General features: G+C 41.1%; 1 protein-coding gene across 2 annotated transcripts in view; it reads right to left on the bottom strand.

Moving 5' to 3' along the window:
* AFF3 (ALF transcription elongation factor 3) overlaps positions 1–25,057 on the bottom strand; it is a 579,340-nt gene that overhangs the window by 297,236 nt on the left and 257,047 nt on the right. For both annotated transcript variants that reach the window (XM_057558661.1, XM_057558662.1), the window contains exon 6: positions 15,933–15,980. In XM_057558661.1, the coding sequence (XP_057414644.1) occupies positions 15,933–15,980 (48 nt within the window). The remainder of the gene's footprint in view (positions 1–15,932; positions 15,981–25,057) is intronic.

The raw sequence follows: 25,057 nt of genomic DNA, 5'->3' as shown, positions 1-25,057 counted from the left end.
TGCTTTTTCTTGCCTTTTTATAGGTCTCCTAATTTTCTGTTGAACACCAAACATGTTGTATAAGACAGTAGATTCTGAGGGAAGTATGTTCTATTCCCTGGAGATGAGAATGCCTTTCCTTCTGTTAGGTCTTCAGTGTGGAGGTTTGTGTTAATCTAATGAGGGGTTGGGCTGGATGTGAATTTGCTCTCTGCTGGGCTATGAGTCTCCCCACTTGGCTTTGGGTCTTCTCTTTGCATAGCTCTCCCAGTTGTATCCCACTGTTCTTTTTACTCAGTGCTAGTCTGTGCAGTGGTTGGAGAGCTGGGGAAAGAAGATGGTCTCTGATGTTTTTATTAAGCCTTGGTGTTAGCTGGGCACTGTGAACATGAGTCTTGGTGGTGTAGCTTTCCTCCAGACGTAATGTAATGTTAGGGAGTACATATTCCTGACCCTTCCCTAGGGGTAGAGCTTTTTGTTTTTTCTAAAAATAAAAAACCCCAGACTCTGCTGATACAGTGGGTTTCCCACAGGGACTTCAGGATGCATTCTGGTTGCCCTTCCCCCTGAAGATTAAGGAATGACAGGGGAGAAGGGTGTGCTTTGTTTGGGTGATGGTTGCCATTCCTCTCCTCCAGCTAGAGGGGGACCCACCAGGGCTCTCAGGCTGCAGTTTTGTGCCCTTCTTCCTACAGATTAAGGTTTCTGATCAGTAGGAGAGATAGAGGAGATGGGTCTGGGTGGAGGTTCGGCAGTGGCTGCAATTCCCTTCCCCTAGCCAACACCACAGGTGAGGCTTCCCAGCCTGCTCCCAGGTCTTCCCTATGAGCACCTGGGGGAAGAAAAGCCTGCAAAAGAGTGCAAACTCCCCTGCTTGTCGTGCCCTCCTGTGAGCCCATGTTCACCTTTGCCAATCATACAAGCTTCCTCTAACTGGTTTACATGGCCTTGGGTGGTGTCCCTTACAAGCAAATGCTCAAGTCCTGTTTCTCCCTGAAGGTGCCTGTCTCCCTTCATATTTCAGGTTGTTTGCCTTGTGACCTCAGTTCTTTCATGGGTTTAATAAAAGTAGCTAATTTGCTCTTTCTCTGGCTTTTTTCTCCTCTTGTAAGAGTGGAAGTGGTGTTCTCTCCAGCTCTCTACCTTCTGTAGCTCTGAGCTGAAACACTGCTGTTTTCAATAGCACTTTACCAAGTTGTGTGCAATCCTTTATCTCCTTTGAGCCACACAACCAGCCTGGGTCAACCACATGTTACTGCTGCCACAGGAGGAGAAGAAAATCCATTAAAGGAGACTGGGATTGACTATATATATATATATATACACACACGACTACATGTGTGTGTGTGTGTAATAGATAACTAATGAGAACCTGCTGTAGAGCACAGGGAACTCTACTCAGTGCTCTGGGGTGACCTAAATGGGAAGGAAATCCAAAAAAGAGGAGATACATGTATACATATGGCTGACTCACTTCGCTGTACAGTAGAAACTAACACAAGATTGTAAAACAACTATACCCCAATTAAAAAAAAAAACTCACTACTAAGCTGAATACGCATGCCCAATTCTTCATTTTCAAGTAACCACAGGTGTCATTATAAACTCCTAATTCACTCAAGAGTGGATCCCTAACAGATGTAAAAACAGTTTATAATTTTAGATGCCTTTGAGTTCCCAGGAAGACATGAATTTTCTACATGTAAAATTCCAGCTCTTACTCATTTTTGGATGCTAGGGTTCACTGGCTTTTTTATAGTAATAACTCAAGGTGTTGAATATAAATAATTAACAAGTAATAAGTCCCATACTTGAAAGGATATATAAGATGTCTTTAAAAATTGAATGAGTCAGTTTTTTCATGAAGTTAGATTTTCAATAAATCATTCAAGTACTTACTGAGAATACTGCTGGGTGCTACAAAATCATACAGAAATGTAGGCAATCTCATTCTATTTGAAATTAAATCTGTATGTCAATGAAAAACACAATATTGAAAAGATATAATCCTTCATACATGGTACAGGAATATCAACCCATTTCCCTTCTTGTGTCTTCTTTTAAGGCTCTATGTGGAAGCTGGGGATTTTCTCAACCTACCTCTCTGAAGACTTCCACTATTTTAATTCACTGTCCTTCCAAGCCCAAGCAGATTTCTGAGTCTTACTCTGCTCTCCTCAGTTGGATAAGTCTTAACGTGGGAAGGATTTATATTTAAGTAGGAGGGTTCTATGTCATTTGCCAATAAGCAAGACAGCTGTTCCAAGCAATCTACCAAGTTTATTTCAATGTGAAAATACTCCTATAAGTTAGAAGCTATGCATAATTTTTAATCCTTTGTGAGCTCTCAAAGGGAGTCTTGAGAAACATAGTAGACTAGAACATATATTATAAAAACTACTTTGCCTGGGTAATCTGATTCATAATTAGGCATACTTGGTATAACCATACACTTGTAAAAGCAACTAACAGGCATAAATTGACATAAATGAACGTAGTTTACAATAATTAAGAAGGCAAAGAAATTTAAATAAGCACTTCAACTGTACTTAAAGAGATAAAATGCCATCAACCACCTATCAAACAATGTTCCACCAGGGGGTGTAGTCTGCACTTATTCCCTTTGCAGCTGCTTTGCTTAGTGTGCACACCTGAACAGTTGTACAAAAAAAAAAAAAATACATTTTTGTAAAGTGATTTATAATGTCCCACTGGCTTTCATTTTTATTCCAAGGAAGCATTGTCTTTATTTTTTATCGTTTGTCAAATCAAATTCAAAGTGATTCCAACACTCTTGTTTTCTAGTAATGCTAAGTTGTAAAAAAGCTGTAAGCAGATATCTAGATTCTAGATATTTAGATATCTAGGGGAATTTGCTATTAATCCTAGGTTAATCCTTTCCTGTAGGCAGGAGTCCTTTAGCAAAACAATGATTTCTTAGCAATAAAGAGCTAATCTCGCAAATATTCTACAACCGGATTTTACAGACTGAGATTTCCTTAAGTGAACCTCATCTCCAACGAGTTTGAAAATACTTGATTATCCTAATGAGAATAATGGCAGCTAACAGTCATCGGCTCCAAAATAAAAGGTTGATTTCAATCACAGATTTGCAAGATTGGTTTACCTCCAGAACTGCGTTTGATGAATGAAAACATTTGGTTAGGCATGTTGACTCACGAAGATGTTTGTATCCACAAATTTATCTGGCAACAGATGTTACAGCCATATCAAATAATGAGCAAGAACAATAGCTTTCTTCTTTGCAAACTGTGCACTGTATTGAAATCTCTGTTGACTCAATGCTACCAAGCTGGTCAGCGGCAGAGCCGTTGCCGAACAGAGTGTCTGATGCAAGAACTCCAGCTGCAGTGAAAATTCACACCTGTGCAGTCAGGGGTGCGGGCTGCGGCCACCTGGACCTCTCGGTGCCTCTGGCTCTACATTTTCACCCACCCCTCTCCTGGGCAGGAGGACAGTGTTGACTCTTGGGACTCTTACGAAGGGTAATATGAGCAGGTGGTGTCAGTAACATGGAGCTTTATGGAAGGCAGCAAAACACAGGCTGATGCAGAAGAAACTGGCACTTCAAGATGTACTACCAGTAACTGGGTTACACGTGAATACACGCTCAAGACCGATTTGTAAGGAATTATCAAAGGTACTTCTGTGTTCACTGTGCACCCCTTATGCCACACCGCAGGCATCAACGCTCAATCTAACTCCTCAGAAACGCTGTGCGGCTTCTAAAGCAACAACTGCAGCCATGAGCATCCTTTCCTATCCTCGAGGCCATGAGAAAGAGGTGGTACAAACACAAGAGTCCTGATGCATCCCCACAAGAATTTGCCTAGTCTTATGTACTGAAAATATTCAGCCTTTTAAGAAAATCACTCTATCTGGTTTATGAACTTAGGCTCTGGACTCTGGAGTTTAAACCTTAACCATGTCTCTTATTTACTATGTGTTCCCCTCCCCTTATCTCAGTTTCCTGCTCTGGGAGATGAGGATGACATCATCTAGAGTTAGAGTGAGGATTAAAAGAGGTAACAGACATCGAGGGCACAGAAAGCCATCAATGCGTGTTAAGCCATGCTATCATTATTGCTTCTGTTGCTTTAATTCATGGAGTTTGCTCTAGTCCAAAGAGACTATTCAGATCCCTGCACCTCAAAGAAAGGGGGGCTATCACACAATATTGCTTTGATGGGCTCGTTATCGTTTTTAGTGATAAAAGGTCCAGCACACATCCTTCTAGAGACTGTGAATTGTCCCAGTGCTGCTAAGACCCTGGGGGTGGGAGGTTGGGTGGGGCGGAAGAATGCATTTAAAAACTGCTCCAATCAGGGCTTCCCTGGTGGCGCAGTGGTTGAGAATCTGCCTGCTAATGCAGGGGACACGGGTTCGAGCCCTGGTCTGGGAAGATCCCACATGCCACGGAGCGGCTGGGCCCGTGGGCCACAATTGCTGAGCCTGCGCGTCTGGAGCCTGTGCCCCGCGACGGGAGGGGCCGCGATAGAGAAAGGCCCGCGCACCGCGATGAAGGGCGGTCCCCGCACCGCGATGAAGAGTGGCCCCCGCTTGCCGCAACTGGAGAAAGCCCTCGCACGAACCGAAGACCCAACACAGCCAAAAATAAATAAATAAATAAATAAGAAAATCCTTTAAAAAAAATAAAATAAAATAAAATAAAATAAAAATAAAAACTGCTCCAATCAAAATTATTGCCAATCTGATCTCGGAAACATTTGTTCTAATGCACTAAGTATTCTGCCCACTGCTTTTTCTTTCCATTTTCCTCCATTTGCACGTGCTTGGCTTTTGACGTGGCATACACTTTAAAAATACATTATTAAGCAGACAGGCCTGTCACCCCTGGAGGTAGCACTCTGTCCCCCGCTTATTCTTAACAAATCTCCTTTTGTGCTCTTTTGTGCTGAAGTGATTAATCATTTCAACTATCCAAGGGTTGCTGATGATCTTTCTAGATGACTCCAGTTACCATAAGTCCCCCCTTCTCCCCCATCACCATCTACACTGTTTTGAACCTGTTGGGAATCTGCTCTTGAGTCTGTATTCATGTCACAGTGATCTCCTGATTTCATACAACAATAACCAGCGAACGTCCAAAAGAACTCAGTGTTCATTTCTTGCCTCTTTCCAGAGCCTGCGGTTGGGGTGCGGGTGGAGGGCTAAGTGAGAGACTTCATTGAAAAAACCAAGGAAATACAAAGTGAAAAAGTCAGAATGATCAACGCTCATTTTGCAGCCCAGAGGGGAGGTTTTACTCTCACTGGAGGGAACCTCTCGCGACACCATCTTCTTCATGTATCATGGCCGGATTTTCTTTCTCCCTTTTCCTCTTTCTCTCTAGTTTATCTGCAGCTGAGTTTTTTTTTTTTTTTTTTTTAAAGTTTTACTTGATTTTATTTATTTATTTATTTATTTTTGGCTGTGTTGGGTCTTCGGTTCGTGCGAGGGCTTTCTCCAGTTGCAGCAAGTGGGGGCCACTCTTCATCGCGGTGCGGGGACCGCTCTTCATCGCGGTGCGCGGGCCTTTCACTATCGCGGCCCCTCCCGTTGCGGGGCACAGGCTCCAGACGCGCAGGCTCAGCAGCTGTGGCTCACGGGCCCAGCTGCTCCGCGGCATGTGGGATCTTCCCAGACCAGGGCTCGAACCCGTGTCCCCTGCATTAGCAGGCAGACTCTCAACCACTGCGCCACCAGGGAAGCCCTGCAGCTGAGTTTTCAAATGGCTTTCCTGTTTGAAGCTGGGTAAAAGACTGTCATTTGGTTTCCAGAGAAGCAGCCTGGGTAGGTTTTGGGGGATTCGGTCATTTTTCAGAAGCTGTACCAACATTTTTAGCTAACTTGAAAGGTTCTATTTTTAAAAGCCTGTCCTGTCAGCAATATGCTCAAGGACTTTCATTTTTATAATATTACTTTTAAAAAATACTTTACATATTCAAACTCAGATATTAATATATCTTGAATATATTAACTTTTCTCTTGGGCTTATCGTACTAAACTGTTGCCAAGTTGGAAAATAAAAAGTAACCACTTATAATAATCTATATTCTACAAAGGAAACAGTAGGATTTATTTTAATCACTATTTTATCATATCCTTAATTCATGTTTGCCCTTATAGATTATATTTTATTAAAAATAGTATGTTTACCAAAAAAAGTACTCTTTAATTATATAAAATAAAATATCTTCCAAAATTGCAAAAAAATAAGAAAAATAAATAAAAGCCTATCATTCCCTCTCCCCCACCCAGATAGACACTGTTAAACTGAATTCAAAAATATGTTTAAAAACTGACCAAAAATACTGTGAGATCACAAGTTATTGCCAGAGAAGGGAAGGCTAAAATGATTCGTAAAGTAAGTATGCAGATATAAATATATCGATACTGTTAAATTAATATAGAATCCCAGGGTGATTTTTAGAAAATATGTACTTTATATGCAAAAATAAATCTATATTTGAGATTACTAAAAAGATATTTACAAGTAGCTGAGGCATAGAGTTTTAAATTAATTCATAATATGTCAATAATAAGCATGCTGATCTTAGGATTTTTAATCACGTTTCAGAAGCCTAATCAATGTTCATAGAAAAATACTTTGTTTTTAAAAAAAGGTGTAGAATATAAAATTTTTAGTATTTTTAATTCTACAGAACCACAGACCTCTCATTATTTAGGATTACAATAAAAAATAAGGCATTAAAATGAAAACATTGTAATGAAAAAGTTGTAATAATAAACAGGAAACTGTCCATGGGTTATAACGCCTGTAACTTTTTAGGAAATTCAGGGGAGAGAGAAAGATATACTTTTGCATAAATAGGTACACCTTTTTAGTGGGAGGAAAGAGAGAGGGAGAAGCTGTAATAAATAAATCAGCTAGTGTCAGGATATGACATTATTTTCCAGCCCAATACTGCAATCCCCCCTTATCCATGGGGTATATGTTCTAAGACCCCCAGTGGGTGCCTGAAACCACAAGTAGCACCAAACCCTATACACATTGTTTTTTCCTATATATACATACCTAGGATAAAGTTTAGTTTATAAATTAGGCACAGTCAGAGAATAGCAGAACTGCCAGCATCACTACTCTTGCACTTTGGGGCCATTATTAAGTAAAATAAGAGCCACTTGAACACAGTACCGAGATAGATACCGAGATGCATGGGATATGCTGGACAAAGAGATGGTTCACATCCCAGGTGGGATGGAGCAAGATGGCACAAGATTTCATCACTCTGCTCAGAATAGCATATGATTTAAATCTTATGAATTATTTCTGGAATTTTCTATTTAACATTTTCAGACCTCAGTTGACCATGGGTAACTGCAACTTTGGATAAAAGAGGACTACTGTATCTGGAGAGACAGGAAGAGGTGTACATTTCCTAATTTATCAGCAGAACTAAAGGTGTTCAGGAAGCAGGCCAAGCATAGCGATTCTCCAGAACTTCTGGGCTACACGTGGGCCCAGGAATGGAGCCATGTGCCAATGGGAAAATGCCTCATGTGCAAAAAACAGTTAATTTAGGAGCCTAAAGAATGCCAAAACTGGATTACCCATTCTGAAATTGCGGGCTTTGTGTGTGGACAGCTTTCAAAATCAGAACAAAACCACCTGTAGATAAATACGGGCACATGTTCTAAAAGTCATAAAAAATGTCCTGAGTTTCAACCCCTACATTTTTAAAATACTTACATCTCATTGAATCCAACAACCATTAAAAACATACAAACTGCATAAATATAAACCAAATATATCAGAATTTATAAAACAGCATATAAATGAAATGGCAAAAGAATAATCAGGTTTCTAAGTTTTTTCCATTATAATGATCTAAATAATTATAAGTATAAGAACTACAGGTAATTATGTCTTACTTAAAAGATATGATTAATATCTAGATAGATGTTCTAATTTTTCAAGGCCTGTATCTTGTCAATCCTCAAATTATCATTTTTGATCTTAGAAATTATTTTTAACTTTCCTGTATGTGTACAATAGTAATTTGCAGCAAATCTGTGTAATTTCACAACCCTCCATTTGAAAAAAGAGAACACCGTGTGTGGTTTTCATGATAATAAGTACAATTTTAAAATGTATGTCTTGAGTTGATAACTTTGGGTAATTGTTCCAAGAACTGCTTTACATGGAGCATATTAGCAGTGGAAATAGCTTTGACTTCCCTCCCTGGATTACACGAGCAGCAATATGGTAATTAACCAAATTATCCCTGCAAATTTATTATCTTGATTTCTTCAACTTGTACATCACATTCATTAGCTATCAAAATGGAAAACTCAGTTTCATGAAAGATAATCAGACTACAAGTGGCAGATACAAAAGGTCTGAGCTTTTCTGGCGTGGATACCAGCAGTAGCTGGGGATGCCTTTCACTTCCAACCCTCAGGAGTTATTAGGTGAACTCTCATCTCTCTTGAATTTGTGCGAAATGTAGAATGTTCTAGTGCTCCCAGGTAACCCAACAATCTTGGCCGTCCTTGGAGAGCTTATGTTTCAGGGGGACAGCACCTCAATCTTTTTTTGTTGGAGGATTGGAAGGACAACAGGGTAGAGAGGAAAAGCAGACACTGAGCAAAAGGTCAAAGGCATTCATTCATTATTCCTCATCCATTTATTCAGCATTAATTAAACACCCATTACATGCCAGGCAGTTTGATAGCTCCTGGAGATGGATGGTAAGAGCCTAATGGGGCTTAAGAAAGACAATTATGACTCAGTACAATAAGTGCTATGATAAAAGTAAAGGGTACTTGGGGGGGAATACAGAACAAGAGCATCGAACTCAGACTCTGGCAATCAGGAAGGCTTCCTGGAGGGAGTGACATCTTAAGTGAGGCTTGGAAGATAAGCAAGAAACAGTCGGGTGTTCGGGGTCAGGGGCAGACAGAGCGTGCTCTGGGGTTAGGGAAGAGCATGAGTGAGGCCCGGAGGTGAGGGAGAGAGCTGTGGTGCCGCTCCTGCAGAAGCCATGTACAGAGTGAGAGGTGGGCAGGGGTGAGAGATAAGGCTGGAACACCACTGGGGCCAGAGCACGTGCGGCTCTGCAGAGGACCTCCAAGAATCTGACTCTGTCTTGAGCCCAGTCTCACTATCTCTTTGCACGGTGGATGTGCCTTGCAAGGCTAGAGCAACAGAAAACTTTAAAAATCAAGTATATTTAATGCCTCAGTCCTCTAATGTAGTGCTGAAGTTCTCCAAGTTTCTTCACGAGAAATGGGGAAGGTGTGCCTTTGACCTTGCTGGAAACCCCGGCCATGGTGCAGTCTGGCTACTGACATGCTTCCCTTGTCCCAGCCTGGGCACAGCAGGAGGTACACGGCACCGTGAGCTCCGTGACGGCCTGTGGCATCCAGCTGTTGTTAACACTATGTGTGGACCTCCTCTTGTCTTCCAGTCCCCACCTTCACAGTAAGATATTGACAAACACCCATGCAAAGATATTGACTGCGGTATCAGAACTCACCCTTGACTATGAGGGCAGAGAGTATATTCCCACAGAATATATGCTGCTTGGGATGCTAACATCCCCTTGGTCTTCCACACCCCTGGTTCTGTAAATGCCTCTGTGATGTCTAACCGTGTGCATCAGAAGGAGACAGGTAAAAACAGAAAGGCAAAGCCATTCACTCCCAACGGGAACTTCCAGACCTTCACGGTCCCTTTGGCCATCACCCCAAATCCTCTGGGCTCGGAACAGATTCTGAATTAGAGTATTCTCGTCCCACCTCTGTTAGAAACTGGACACCTCCAGAGTCATCACAAAGCCTACAAAGTGTAGCCAAATGGCCCTGAAACAAGCAGCAAGCTGCTGCATACCCCTTACAGGCACCAGGATGACCCTGGCAGAGTAATGGAGTCATTTAAGTAGGGCTTTTGGTTTCAGCCAAAAGAACAAATATAATAACGTGTAGTAAAAATGCACCTACAGATGTAAAATAAGATATAAATTGTGTTACTGCTGTCTCTATCCATCCAAGTGGCCAACTGCAAAAAGAAAAATCAAAACAAAACACTACCAAGTGAAACTCATTTATCTTGGATAAAACATGTAGCTTTTGCTTGGTGAATTTCTCTAGACCTCCAGGAGGTTTACTTTTGCTTTGATTCGATTTTATTATGACAAGTAATGGGATATATAAACGGGCTCCTCTACATTTATACCCGGATTGATTTTGCCATTTGTGGGCTTCATTTTGTCATGAATAAAATCTTTACTACTTGAAACAAATGAGATAATTTATTAAAAAAAAAAACACACACACAACATGAGGCAGGAAACGCCTGTCTGGTCTGAATACAGGAGATTTGACCTAGGTCCAGCTCTGCGAACGACCCAAACAGATCACTTAAAACAAGCTGTCCCTTTGTCCTCTGTTTTCTCCGAGTGGCTAATATATTTTCATGTGGGTTACGGAGCATGTAGACATTTAAGCACAAGGCTTCTCTTGGCTCACCATCCAGGGTCTGAACACGTGAGGGGGCCATGATGATGTGCGTTGCATGTGATGGTAATCTCAACTCTGTCCTCACTCACAGATCTCCCAGCATCACAACTGGAAATCTTGCCTAGGAGGCTCCTTAGTTTCTAGAAAACCAAGGAAAAGGAGTTCCCTCTGTCTGCTGGAAATCTGTTCAGTTATAGTGTCAGGAAATTGGTTTGGGTCTCCAGAATTTAAACAAGTCCCAGGTATTCCTTTCATGTCAACAGAAGGGCAACTCTACGTAAATATTCGCCATGAATATCTCACAGGAAATTGGAATTAAATTAGTGACTAAAGATGAAAGCCAAGAAGATAATCTGCTCAGATGTTGCACTGAGATTGTCTCTAAATTCATCCTTTAAATCCAAACCAGATCTCAAACACTGGTCTCTTATAACAAAGGCTCCCTACGTTATGAGGAATGCCCGGCAATAAACGCCATCTAGAGCCGTGTGGCATAAAATCTGTGCATCCTAGATTCCAGCCCTGTACAGCCCCATTAAGTTGTAAACGGATTTTATTTGCTGAACAAATGTTAATGCCATTCTACGTTAATGGATAATGCTAGGAAAAGCACCTAAGTATTACAGCACTGGAGCCTTTAGGGATGAAATACAGTGTAACTTAGAAAACTGTGTTACAAACATATGTCAGCGATGAGGGCTCCCAGCCCTTGGTGCCCATCTCCTAAATGAATTTTGCAGTAATACACAGATTTACTAGGTCCCAGGATTGAAATTCTCTGAGTGAGGATAAAAAATAATTATACTGGAGAACATAATGTAATATTCAAATGACTTGAAAATAGTCACCTCAGCAAAAATGAGAGGGGGGAGGAAAAAGAAGTTCAAAGGTGGTGAGATTGCAGACGTTGGCCATAAAACCTCCGTGAGTTCAAGTGCACACACGTGTGATCGGGCACTTTCAGATCATACACACATGGGAACGGGAAACCTCCCTTTCACAGCAAAATGCCTGAGTGGTTTCATGAATGAGCTTGCGGGGGGGCTTCTTCCTTTAATAAGACAGCACAGCAGGTAAGAGAGAGGGGGTGCTGGTCCCAGACGGTGCTGGTTAAAATCCCAGCTCTACCATGTGGTAGCTGTGTGCCCTTGGCCAGTTGTGTTTAACCTCCCCTCGCCTCAGTTTCTTCCTCTGTAAAATGGGGATGATAATAGTTCCCAACTACACAGAAGGCAGTTGTGATGGTCCAATGAGAAAACACATGCAAGAAGCTTGGAAGAGTGTCCCAGATATAGTAAGTGCTCAATAAATGTTAGCCTATCCTCACTGGTGGTCGTGACTGTGTAGGAAATAAATGGAATGGAAATAAATGGAATGGAAATAAATGGAACGGAAACCACAGCCTTTCCTCACAAGAGGTCTCTAAACTCAGGGACTCCATCCTCTCAGTTTTCTCCAGTCTGGACCCTGCCCCCTCTCCTCCACAGAAACAGCTCTCCATAAGGTCACCAACGACCTTTTTGTTGTCCAATCCATTGGGTGGTTTTCGATCCTCATCTTTTCGTGTCCTCTCAGAAATTCTGCGCCCTGTTGAATGGAAACTCTCTTTCCTTGGATTCTGTGACTTTTCACGGTCACAATTTTCTCTAGTCACTCCCTCTCATGTTCGTTTGCCAGTGGATATTCCTCCCTTCCCTGCCCCTGAAATGGTGGAATTTAGGCTCTCATTGCTTCTCGGCCTCAAGTCCCTCTCCAGGCAAATGTACCCATTTCCATGGTTTTACTACCAATGTGCTAATTCATCCAAAATGCTGGCCTGCAGCTCAGACCTCTGTTCTGAGTTTCTCTACATTCCCCTCGTCTACCTGAACATCACAAAGGCACCTCAAACTCAGCACGTCTAAAAATTAACAGAGGATGTCCTCTTCTCCCCCACCCAACACAGCATCTCCCTCCATCTTCCCACGTCTCCACCAAGCATCCCTCACTTGGAACCTGCATCAGCCTCCCATTCCTCTTCCTTCTTCCCCTCAAGCCACTCCTCACAGCAGCCAGGACGGTGCATCTACACTGCCAATCTGATCACATCACTCCCAGCTCCAATCCTTCACCGGCTCCCCTGTGCTTAGAGCCTCTTGAATGTGGCTGGGAAAGAACAACACGACTGGCCTCTCCTGCCTGGCTTTTCCCACCTGCTCTCCAGCCACGCGGGCCTTCTCTTTCCTTCCCGGGTCTTTAACAAGCCGAACTCTTCATTCCCTCTGCTTGGAATCTTCACCATTTTCCTTAGGTTGCTTTCCTACTCACCCTCCAGCTCTTAGTTCAAAGGCGGCTTCTTCAGGGAAGTAGTTCTTGACCCCAAATTCGGTAACGTACCCTAGAGTAAGCGCTCATAAAACCCTGGGTATTTACCACAATTCACATTATACATTTATTTATGAGATTAAAAAAAAAAAACTTAGTATCTATCTCTTCCAGCACATTGTCGGTTCCCAAAGGGCCAGGGGTCATGTCTCTCTGACCCACCGCTGTTTCCAGTACCTCCCACATGGAAAGGGCATACAAACACTTGTCCAACGACCATCTCCGTTTTCATTATTTTAAGGTATTTTTCATGACCCTGATCTTCCTCCACAACAAGAGAGAGCCTTTTTAAAACGAGATGGCTGCAAGCAGTAAGTACCTCTGGTGACCTTGACGACATCAGGTTTACCTGAGCTGATTCCAAGGGGAGAGACCACTGGTAAGGAAAATTGGGCTCCACAAAGATGATTCACAGGAACCGAGCACTAAAAAAGCCAATACACCTTGTCCGTGATTTATAGCAAAGGGAATCTGTGAGCCATCACAATGATACTCATCATTCTCCTTTGCAGGATTCCTTTACTCACTCACTCATTTATTTATTCATTCCACAAAATCGTGAATTCTAAATTCCAAACATTAGGGCCACCGTGTGGGAAGAATACTGATGTGTGACAGATACACAACAAATCCAACAGGCTGTAACTGAGAAGGCGCCCTGCGCTTGTGTTTGCAGGAGAGGAGATGCTTAGGATAAGAGGGGAAGATGATCCTGGGGCTGCCTGGTGTGAGAGGCAGGTGACAGCCAGAAAAACATTCCAGGCAAAACTGGGAACACACACATGATCCTCTAGGAGCTCCTGAAGTTAGACCACTACTAACACCTGAGACTGCCAGGTGAGGGGAGAGAAAGATGCTCACACAACAGCACCAGCACCACCATCACTTCCCAGTCTATACCATCTCCTCTTTGGAACACTCCTCACAAGCTCTGGGAAGTGTGGAACTCAGAGCTCAGCTGTCTTCCGATGAAGGCAGCATCCCCCCTACCCTTGACCCTGCACGTACACATAAATCAATTCTCTCATTGGTCCAGGCTTTCCCTCTTGCTCCACGCCTGATTCAAGGCGGGCAGGGGCGGCACCCGTGGTGTGATGGATTAGGGGTCAGTATCATGGGAAGGTAGGAGAGTGGGGCCGGGGTGCCAGGCTCTCATCAGCTCTCTTAAGAAAAAAATAAATAATGCTTTAAACTCTTGACTACAGCATTCAGTTTTATTTGAAGTGAATTTTAAACCATCTAAAGCAGGGGTCCCCAACCCCCGGGCCACAGACTGGCACCGCTCCGTGGCTGTTAGGAACCGGGCCACACAGCAGGAGGTGAGCGGCGGGTGAGCAAGTGAAGCTTGATCTGTATTTACAGCCGCTCCCCATCGCTCGCGTTACCGCCTGAGCTCTGCCTCCTGTCAGCATTATGGTGAGTTGTATAATTATTTCATTATATATTACTATGTAATAATAATAAAGTGCACAATAAATGTAATGCACTTGAATCATCCTGAAACCATCCTCCCCACCCCCGTGGAAAAATGTCTTCCACAAAACCAGTCCCTGGTGCCGAAAAAGTTGTGGACTGCTTCTCTAAAGTATATCGTTTTGGTATGAGAAATACTCAAACTCTTTATAAACTTCAAGCCCTGCTTAGAATAGAGAACAGAAAGGTCAAATAACAGAGTTCTTCCATATCCTCAGAAAAGATAAGAAAGGATGAGAAGGGGTAGGATTTTTTAAACATAAACAGAGAAACCAAAGAGGGGATTGGTGTGTTGTGGTACTATCATTTTGCAGATATAAACACCAAAACCAATCAAAGGAAGATGGCTTGAACATTGAATACTGGGACCCCAAACATCAAAGTATGTTAAAAGAGAAAAATAGGAAAAGTACATCTGCATTTTACACTATCTGTGTTTAACCTGAAACAAGGCCCCAAGATAGACATCATTTAGATGTAAAATACAACACGTATTTTATTCAACATATACTTAAATGCCAGAAATGAAGCTACCACACTTTGACAACTGTTTTCTATATAAATCTCTGCCAGAAAAACAAAAATCATTATGAATTCATCAAATCAAACTTCAATGAATTATTTTAATCAATTTGAGAGTGAAAAAATTTGTTTATGAAATAATGCTTTCCAGGAAGAACTAAAAATCCTTCCGCTGAAAACAAGTTGATGGTTAATGTAAAATTTTAAACCACATAACCATATTACTGTAATTCACTAGCAATTCAAGAAAAAGTGTGTAGGATGCCCAAAAGTTAAAAACCTATTAAAATAAAGTTTCTCTTTTTCTTTATAGAGAATTGCCACACCATCTGGTCTGATTCGCCTTGGTGTTTTGCCCAGGGTAATATCAGCTTTCTGAGAGCTATAAATTATTAGGTTATTCCGATGAAAAATATGATTGAAGACAAAATATAGGTTGAAGAGGACATCCTGATTATAAGTTTGGATACTCAGGAGAACACTAATATGACAGAACAGCCCAGCCTAAGTGCATCTGCGCATGAAACTAGTTCACAGAGGCCGTGCACGTGAGATGATGGTGATGAAAAGGACAGGCTTACAGAGAGTAACAGGCAAAATAATAACACGCATAACAATATAGAAATAAATTTTCAACGCTGAGCATCACCTCTTCGTCAGAGTGCTTCTGATTCTAATTAAGTTTGGGAGAAAAATAACCAGGCAACCCCTGCCTGACTGGAAAGCACAGACTATTGAAAGATGCTTTTAAATAGTAGGGTGATAAATGGGGGCATCCAAACGTGAACACAATCATATTTTTCATCTCAACTCTGTTGTTCTGTCTTCCAGCTGATCCCTCTAATACAGTGTCACCTCAGCCTGTGCAAAGGGACCAGATTAAGGTGTAGCTCCTAGGTTTCTGAAGGAAGCTTTAGAAGTTGTTTTGTAAAGTACTATTGCTTAGGCAACTTAGGCGATTACCCTCAGAAAGGGTAAAGATCAAACAACACATGAACAATGGGCTCGCTTTGACACTGCAGCTGCACCTCCTTCTATTTGGAATCTATGTCAACCAGTTGGTAAGATTTGTAAAAGAATATCCTTACCCGAATTATTTCTTCAACACAGCTGTTGGTTTCTCCAGATCTACTCTCCTGCAAGCAAAGGGGAAAAAACATTAAACCAGATAGAATAGACTTATGGTTACAGAGAAAAAATGACACATAAGCTTCCAAATTTAATAGTTTGGACAGGGGCCCTTGCCTAAAGTAGGACTTACAGATAAGCTCCTTTCCTTTTTTTTTTTTTCACACACACACACACACACACACACTGTATTTTATTTTTACAAGAGATAAATAGACTGACACCAAGCATTGTACATGGATGACCACAACAAAAGCAACAATGATTGCAATTACCAAACACGAAACACACTCATACTATGTCATAATATTGACATTCAGTCCAGGAATCCTCCACTGTAACAAGCTCCTTTCCTTAATAGGACAACTCCAATCAAGCCTGTGACCACCCTCCCTTCCCGCACTGCTGCACCGTGGATGGGGCGGCCGGGTCCTGAGTTGCAGTGCTGGGCCCCAGAGTTGCAGCGCTGGGCCCTCCAACCACGTCAACTCTAAGCAGGGAAGGCTCCTAGGAGTACAGCCCATGACTGGCAGGTATGAGCTCCATTCAGCTTGGGTTCCATCAAAGTGTGGAAGGAAATGTGGCCTACACCACAAAGATGGATCCGGTCCACCCCCCAAATACATGCAATGGTCCTGCCGAATACAAGTGAAACTCTTGGTAGTTCTACCATCCTCAGGGCCTAGGTTTACTGGGTGATGGGCCAAAACCCAAAAGACCAAAAGGAGACACATTCTCCCAGCACTCCCAGGGTAGGCTGGGTGTCACACTCCAGAGCCACTGGTTCTGTAACCCACGCTGCCCTGTGCTGGGGAGATGGTATAGGCTCCGAGGAATGGTGGCTTCAGGTCACAGCCAACTCTGGGGACCATTTTAAGTTTCAGAGATGCTGTGTGGTTACTGCTGGTAACACACTCCCAGAGCACAGGAGGTAGTTTTGTGGGGACGTGAAAGCAGCATTTGCTGGTATAAGTGCCTACTGTGGTCTCAGCAAAATACTTCCCTGGCCTTTTAATTCAACGACATTGACCACGACTCAGCATGACCTCCCAGCATGAGGCTTTCTTCACGATGTCTTCCCCAAGCCCACTCTGCTCTCCTTCCTCCTCACGGTTCTCTCTCCCCCAGGAATGCTGATCTGCACCTTCCTGGTTTTCCTGGTTCATTCCAAGTCACCCTTCAGAGGCAGGTCAACCGTGACTTCCTCAAAGCACCATCCCTAGCCCTGGAATACTCATCCACGCAGCATTTACTTCTTCAGCACACTCACCACAACTGCCGTTCACAGGTGGACTCTGGAACGATCTCTCCTCCCTCTAGGGCAGACCCTGCACCCACTCAGGGGCTCCGTGACTTTCAGTGTGAATATCTGCCAGTGCGCGGCACAGGAAGGAATGAATGAATCTACCTCCTGCCCTTCCCAGGAATGTGAGCGCTATCACAACCAACTCCAGGACTTCTCAGTATTACAAAGGCTCCACCAGAAAGTGTACTTTCACACTCCCAGACCCCTGTGTGTGTCCCCCACCCGCTCTTCCTGGGAGTAGAGCATTCCATCAGAAATATTCCACCCTTCACACCGGGTAAGAGGCCAAGGTGAATGCAAACGTGTGAGGCTTGAAAAGGTCCCACAAGTGATTCAGATTTTTCCTACCCAGAAACAGAAGGTTTGTCCAAGGCTCCCAACTGAGGCTCAGAGAGTTTACATGACTTGCCCCAGGCCACAGAACAGCGAGTCTGGACCAGGAAACAGGACTCGTCCTCGGTCATGTACATTTTCTCTTCCAGAAGCTTTCCCCAGTCCCAAAGGCTGTGCCGGAAATATATGCATTTCCTCAGCAAACCTGAGCTCATTTGTTTGTCAAATTACCAGAGTTTCTATGATGTTTATATAGTTTGGAAACTTTTTTTTTTTATTGTGGTAAAATACACAAAACATAATCTTTACTATTGTAACCATTTTAAAGTGTAAAATTTACTGGCCTTAAATACATTCACAATGTCACCACTATCTAGTTCAAGAACATTTTCGCCACCCTGAATGGAGATCCCATGCCCCTTAAGCAGGAAGTCCCCATTCCTCCCTCTCCCCAGCTCCTGGTAACCACTAGTCTACTTTCTGTTACTATGGATTTTTCTATTCTAAATATTTCATATAAATGAATCATATAACATGTGGCCTTTTGTGTCTGGCTGGTTTCACTTAGGATAATGTTTTCAAGGTTCATCCACGTTGTAACCTATGTCAGTACTCTATTCCTTTTTGCGGCTGAGTAACATTCTATTGTTATGGACAGACCACATTTGTTTATCCAGTTGATGGACATTTTGGTTTTTCCACTTTGACTGTTGTGATAGCACTTCTATAAACATCTGTACACAAGTTTTTGTTTGAATACCTGTTTTCACGTCTTTTGGGTATAGAACTACAAGTTGAATTGGTGGATCATATGGCAATTCTATGCTTAGCTTTTTGAAGAACTGCCAAATTGTTTTCCATACTGGCTGTACCATTTTATATTCCTACTAGCAACGTATGAAGGTTCTACTTTCTCCACATCTTAACCAACACTTGTTATTTTCTGGTTTTGTTGTGTTTTGTATAATAGCCATCCTAATGGGTGTAAAATGGTATTGTGTTGAGACTTTAATCTGCATCTTCCTAAGGACTAATGATGTTGAGCATCTTCTCACGTGCATTTTGGCCATTTGTGTATCTTCTTTGGAGAAATGTCTTTTGCCCACTTTTAAATTGGGTTTGTTAGCTTTTTATTGTTTTGTTTTAAGAGTTCTTTATATATTTTGGATACTAGTACCTTATCAGATACATGATTTGCACATATTTTTACCCATTCTTCGGAATGTATTCTCACCCTCTTGATAGTGTTCATGGATGCACAAAATTTTTAATTTGATGAAGTCCAATTTACCTATTTTTCTCTTTATTGCTTTGCTCTTGGTGTCGTGTCTAAGAAGTCATTGCCAAATCCAAGGTTATAAAGATTTACCCATGTGTTCTTTTACGAGTTTTATAGTTTTGGTTTTTACAGTTAGGACTTTAATTCAACAGTTTGAGAACTTTTAGGTGAAGTTTATTTCCTTATGGATTATTTGATGTTTTAGTTAAAACAGGAACATTATCTTTGTATAAATTACTCCTTTCTAGTCTCATCATTAAAAAAATCAACAATGAAATGTGTAAAGCACAACCATTGCTAACAGTGCATGAACATAACATATACGTCTATCCTCATAAAACAAGAAAAACAGTGTTAAATATCGTGATAAGATTAGAAGACCCAAAGCTTTTTACTAATATTTCATTCCTCTTTCCTATATTCATCCCTTCTCCTGTTTTCCCAAAAGTTCCAGTTTGGCAACATACATCTAATACACCCCCAACTTCTGTTCCCAATGCCTTATCCCGGGACCGCTCTGGAAATTTCACCATTCTGCTACTCCAATCAAATTAGATCAGAGAGCTCTTTTTGGAACCAGCCCAAACCCTGTTTCCTTTCCAGGGCAGCCAGAGGCAACCATCACAAAGGCTGTGTGGTGAAGCCTCAGCCAGGCCAGGGCTCAATGGTCCTTTGAAATGACCTCCTTCAGAGCTCAGGTGGGAATCAGTGGTCGAATTGGAAAACGAATCTTCATACCCACAACCATTTCTCTTACCCTACTTCCAAATCCCAACCCCTTCCTACCATGTAATATATTGGGAGAGCAAATGCTAAATTCTCAATGTACTTTTAATTTTCCACCTTAAAACAATCAATCAAGGAAAACTTGACTTCATGCTCTCTGTGGACTCACCCAGGTTCACAACCTACTACAAAGACTCTTGATATGTTTGGTTCCTTGAAACTAAGCTTCCCCTGAATACCGCGCTATAATTTCATTTGAAATGATTTATATCAATGACAGGTGGCCCTTAGTATCTCTCCCCATAATCCTATAAATTTCCACTACCCTACTCTGAAAAGGGAACACACTGAGAGAGGAACAGAATATAAAAGCCCTGCTAAATACTTCCCTCATCAATGTAGATGAAATATGCAGAATTATTACACTGGGTCATCTCGATGGCAACTCCAACCATGAACTTTGATGGTCTGGCCAGACATCAGGTCATTCCCTCCTGGGAGGGCCCCTTGCCCAGCTGAGCATGTGCAGAACTGAGGCCAGGACAAAAGACTTCCTACAGAAGTCTCAGGGAGTCCTGGCTTTAAATTACAGAGTGGAGGAGCTTTGGCAGAGGAAAATCTTGGCCCTCGTCTGGAACATTTCTGACTCCTGGGGCCACCTGGGGAAGGGTACCACATTGGGGTTGAATTTCCCAGGCCCCATTTAGATTGGAGTGGATCCATGAGGCACAATATTACAGAAAGGTTGAAATGGAAGGAACCTTAGAGCTCATTTTACCCAATTCAATGACTTCAACAGATGGAGAAACTGCGGCCCAGTGAAGTGAAGAGTCTTGTCCAAAATCATTTTTGGCAGCAAAGGACAGTCAAGGTAGAACCCACACACATTTCTTCAACACCACTGCCGTCAATTTTCTACTATCTAATGCTTTTTCTCCAAGCTCAACCTTTAGAATGGGCTCTACTTGAGGTCACTCTCGTGCTTAAAGTATGGAAATAGAAGAATCTGGATAGCGTTTGGATAAATTTCCTCCTTCGTTCCCATGCTGCAAATTATCCAATGCTTAGTCACTCTGGATCGTACTCATTAACCTCAAACACCACACGCACAGACCAAAAGGGTTAAGGCAGGAGAGGAAGTGGAGAGAAAAGGTTAATACTAACCATCTCTTCTGTGATGTTGACAAATTAGAGACAAGGATTTGTGTCCTCAGAAACTGGAGGGCAGAATTCTACCTCTTCTTTTCCGAATCCACAAAGGTGGGGTGGGGGGGAGATGGGTAGGTAGGGTTGGGATGGGCAGGGTGTGAGGGTCGGGGAGACTGCAGGGCCTTTCACCTTCTTTCTTTCTCAAAATCCTTCTCAAATCTGGTTTCAGCTGCAGTTGTGCACTTTGATTATATTTACATTTTAAAAGCTTTCAGTGTTTATGAACAAGATTAAAACATGCATGTAATTTACATCTCCAAATTTGTGTTTATATTTTTTCACAATAAAGTCATTGCTTTCCTTGGAAAGGTACCCACTGAGGAGGGCTGTGCAACGCCAATTTTAATTACTGTGCATTTTGTGAGGGTTCGTAGCTGTTGCTTCACGCTGGGTTACTGAGCTGTATTTACTCCGACTTGGATGAACCCACCCCCTTTTCCTATCATTACATTTTGAAATCTGTCATAACAGCCTCACCTCATTGAACCTCCAACTAAACTTCAATTAAAAGCGAGCAACCCCAGCTGATTCTCCTTCTCTACAAGCCTTGTCGATCACGTTCCTTTCTCCGTGGAACTGCTTTCCTCAAATCTTACCGCTTAAAAATACACACCACACGCTCTGCCAGCGCAGTGTGAGGAACGGAGCTGTGGGTAAGTACAGCTCAAGAAATAGCCAAGAGCATCCTATCAGTGAGAACCTAAGCCCCTAATTACCATGCCACGCACACAGCACTGGAAGAAGCAAGCCAAGCTTAAGGAGAAAAGGCTCGATCCAATCAGTGGGAAATGTCATTTAACTACGGAGGAGATGAAGCTGCACATATCCTATTTTCAAAAATAGTTTAACTCTTCATCAGACACATTGAGGGCGGAAATTTCATTCTAAAATAATACTGTTTTAAAGTCACAGTACCCTTGTTTGTCTGCAAGCACTTGAAAGGTCCTCAAACATTTAGACATTGTTTATCACATGCACACTCTTGAATACTTCCACAGAAATATTTTTAAATAAGTCTTACTATTTCTGATATAGAGAAAAATTGAGGTACAAAGAAATTAGGTGTCCCATCAGTGCCACCAAAGCACTGGGCGAGGATCTAAGCTTGAATCCAGGGATTATCGCAAGTCTATGTGAAGCTCCATCCACTGACTGCGGCGTCACCTGAGGCCAGGGTCACCTGAGGTCAGGGTCACCTGAGGCCAGGGTCACCTGAGGTCAGGGTCACCTGAGGTCAGGAGAGTGCCAGGCAGTTCTCTCTTCAGCAAGTCTTATGACCACCTAACTCTTCCCCCTTCTTTTCTTTTCTTTCTTTTTTTTTTTTACAAGTGCTATTTTTTTTAGGAATGATCATGCCTGCACAGCTTTTTTTTTTTTTTTTTTTTTTTTTTTTTTGCACCACACTCACCAGCATGTGGGATCTTAGCTCCCCAACCAGGGATTGAACCAGTGCCCCCTGCATTGGAAGTGCAGAGTCTTAACCCCTGGACCGTCAGGGAAGTGCCCACTTCCCCTTTAGAGGCTACACTCTGCTCCCGATCGCCGGAGCTGGAGACTGGCCTCATCCCTGCTGGGTCCCCCCGCCTGATCTCCCGAATGTGCTCAGCCAACTGGTTCACCTGTTGCTCTGTTGCTCACATCCAGTTTTTTCCCTCAGAATTACTGTCACCATCGCTTAGACATTTATACACTGAGAAAAATAAATAAATAAATAAATAAGGAAAGGTGTATAAAAGTATATCATAAGAATGCAAACAAAATGACAGCAGAGAGTGGTGATATTATTTTCAACTAAAGGACAGTTCATAGCAAAAAAAAAAAAAAAAAAAAGAATTGGAGAGCACAACACAGAATGAAGAAAAAATAGGATATTAATAGAGCATCAAAATAAGGTATGCTAAGAAAAAGGAAAAAAATAGAATTATTATGGTTGGACATCTTTAATCCACCCCCATTTTTCCTAATAGACAAAGGATACCAAAACAAGATCCCAGCTATATAAGAGGGATAGAGGACTTGAAAATAAAATTAAATAAGGACAAACTGAAAGATATAACGAACTTAGACTATTATGAGGAAACCCCAATTTTTCAAGCACACATGAAATAGTTACTGAAGTGGTTATATACTGAGCTGCAAAAGAGCTTCAAAAAATTCCAAAAAGCAGTTGTTTTATAGCCCAGACTCTTTAGTTACAAGTTATCAAAACACTTAAGCTATGAATTAAAACAGGGTAGACATAAAATCTCCTAGAACTCTTGGAATAAAAAAAATCACTATAAAAATCAACTATAAATAACTTCATATTTACAGGAAAATAATATAAAAATACTGCAAAACGAAATTATGGGATGCTCCCAAAGATATTCTTAGAGGTAAATTCATACACTAAAAACTTTCATTATTTTTTTTAAAAAAATGAATGTGCTAAGCAATTGAAAATTTAAAATCAAAGAGGCATACCAAAGAAAGAAAATAACAGAGAGAAAACCAATGAAATATTTATAAAGCAAAAAGTCAGAATTTATAAAGCCACAATATAATTTCTTAGAAACAAAAATAAAACACATTACCCAAAACAATAATGGAAAGTCACTTAAAAATCTGTTCAATAAAAAGAAAGCTCAAATAAACATAAAATAATTTGATATATGAAGGGGATAAAACATATGGAAGCGCTTATAATCATAAGAAAGTATTGAGGTTAACATTAATATAGAACACAATACTAATAAATGAAAAATTTTGATGAAGTTAGCAACTTTCTGGAAAAAACTGACATAAGACATAAAGAAAAATGAAATTAGGCCTATAAATCTGAGAATGCAGATTAAATTAAAAATTATCTTCAAATAAGGCTTTAAGCCGAATAGTTTTACAGTGAAGTATTTCAAACTTTCAAGGAAGAACTAACTCTCACATATTTTCTCTTCCAGAGTAGAAGGTAATGGGAAGCTATATGATTTATTTTATTAAAATAATATAAAAACCTCACATAAGAGACTAAATCAATCTCCTTATGAAAATAAATGTAAAATCCTCAAAAGATTATTAGTAAATATGATTCAATAAAATGTTATAAGAATTAGTGGGAACTTAGTGGAATTTGTCCCAGGAATGCAAAAATAGTTTAATATTTAATATTAGGGCCTCTTTGAAGTACTGTATCACTAGGGAAGTTACGTAAAACTGTGATCATCTCAGTGTTTTTTTGATCTCAGCAGATTTTTTTGATCATATACCTAGAAAAATCCAAAAGACTCCATTGTTACTGTATTAAAAGGGAGGTTTAAAAAGTGGTTGGCTATGAACAGTCAAAGCTCAATAGCTCTTCTGTGCAGCAGCAATAAACACTTTAAAAATATGAAAAAAATCCTACCCACAATATCAAGAAAAATAAATGAGGAATAACATTAACAAGACATGTTTAAGACCTATAAGAAAAATCTTCAGAATTCTACTGAAAGATACCAAACAATGCCTGAAAGGGACAGAGCCAGGCTTCTCAAATACCTTCCAACTCTAACATAGAATACAAAGTCAAATAAATGTATCAAGAGGAAAAAACTGCAAAGTATATTCAAAAAAATTGAGGTGAATGTCATGTAACAGAAAACCAACCATTTTTAAAGTGTACAATTTAGTGGCATTTAGTACATTCACAGTGTTGTGAGTCATAATCACCTCTATCTAGTTCCAAAACATTTCCATCATCCCAAAGTAAAACACTGTACCCATTAAGTGGTTTCTCCCTACTTCCCTTCACATTAACTTTATGATTTTACTCTAGTAATAAATACCATACTGAACTGAAAAGAACAAAATGAGAAAAATGTTGATGAGTATCATTTACTTGTATTAGTAGATTTTACAGTGGATATGGTATTTCTCATTTATGACCACTTCCTAGCAGAGTACTGGTACAACATAGTAAGTGCTTGAAGATGTTTGTTGAATGAATAGTAAATGGCCAATATACTAAAAAAAATTAAAAGACTATTTAAAAAATTAAAGTCTTACACTTGAATATGGCTGGTCGTACAAATGTCTTTGCTTTATCAAAAGAAATTACCAGAGTTACCTTAAAAACAAATTCTTAAAATATCAACATTTATTTACTCCATTGAAATTAAGCATATACCCATTAATACAGAAACCATTAGAAAATCATTTGGCTTCCTTAATCTGCACATTGGTATCTGTAAATTAGGGAACAAGTATTAGCCTTCTAT

This window comes from Balaenoptera acutorostrata, chromosome 12 (assembly GCF_949987535.1).
Source record: "Balaenoptera acutorostrata chromosome 12, mBalAcu1.1, whole genome shotgun sequence".
Taxonomy (NCBI): domain Eukaryota; kingdom Metazoa; phylum Chordata; class Mammalia; order Artiodactyla; family Balaenopteridae; genus Balaenoptera; species Balaenoptera acutorostrata.
This window is presented reverse-complemented; position numbering and strand designations above follow the sequence as displayed.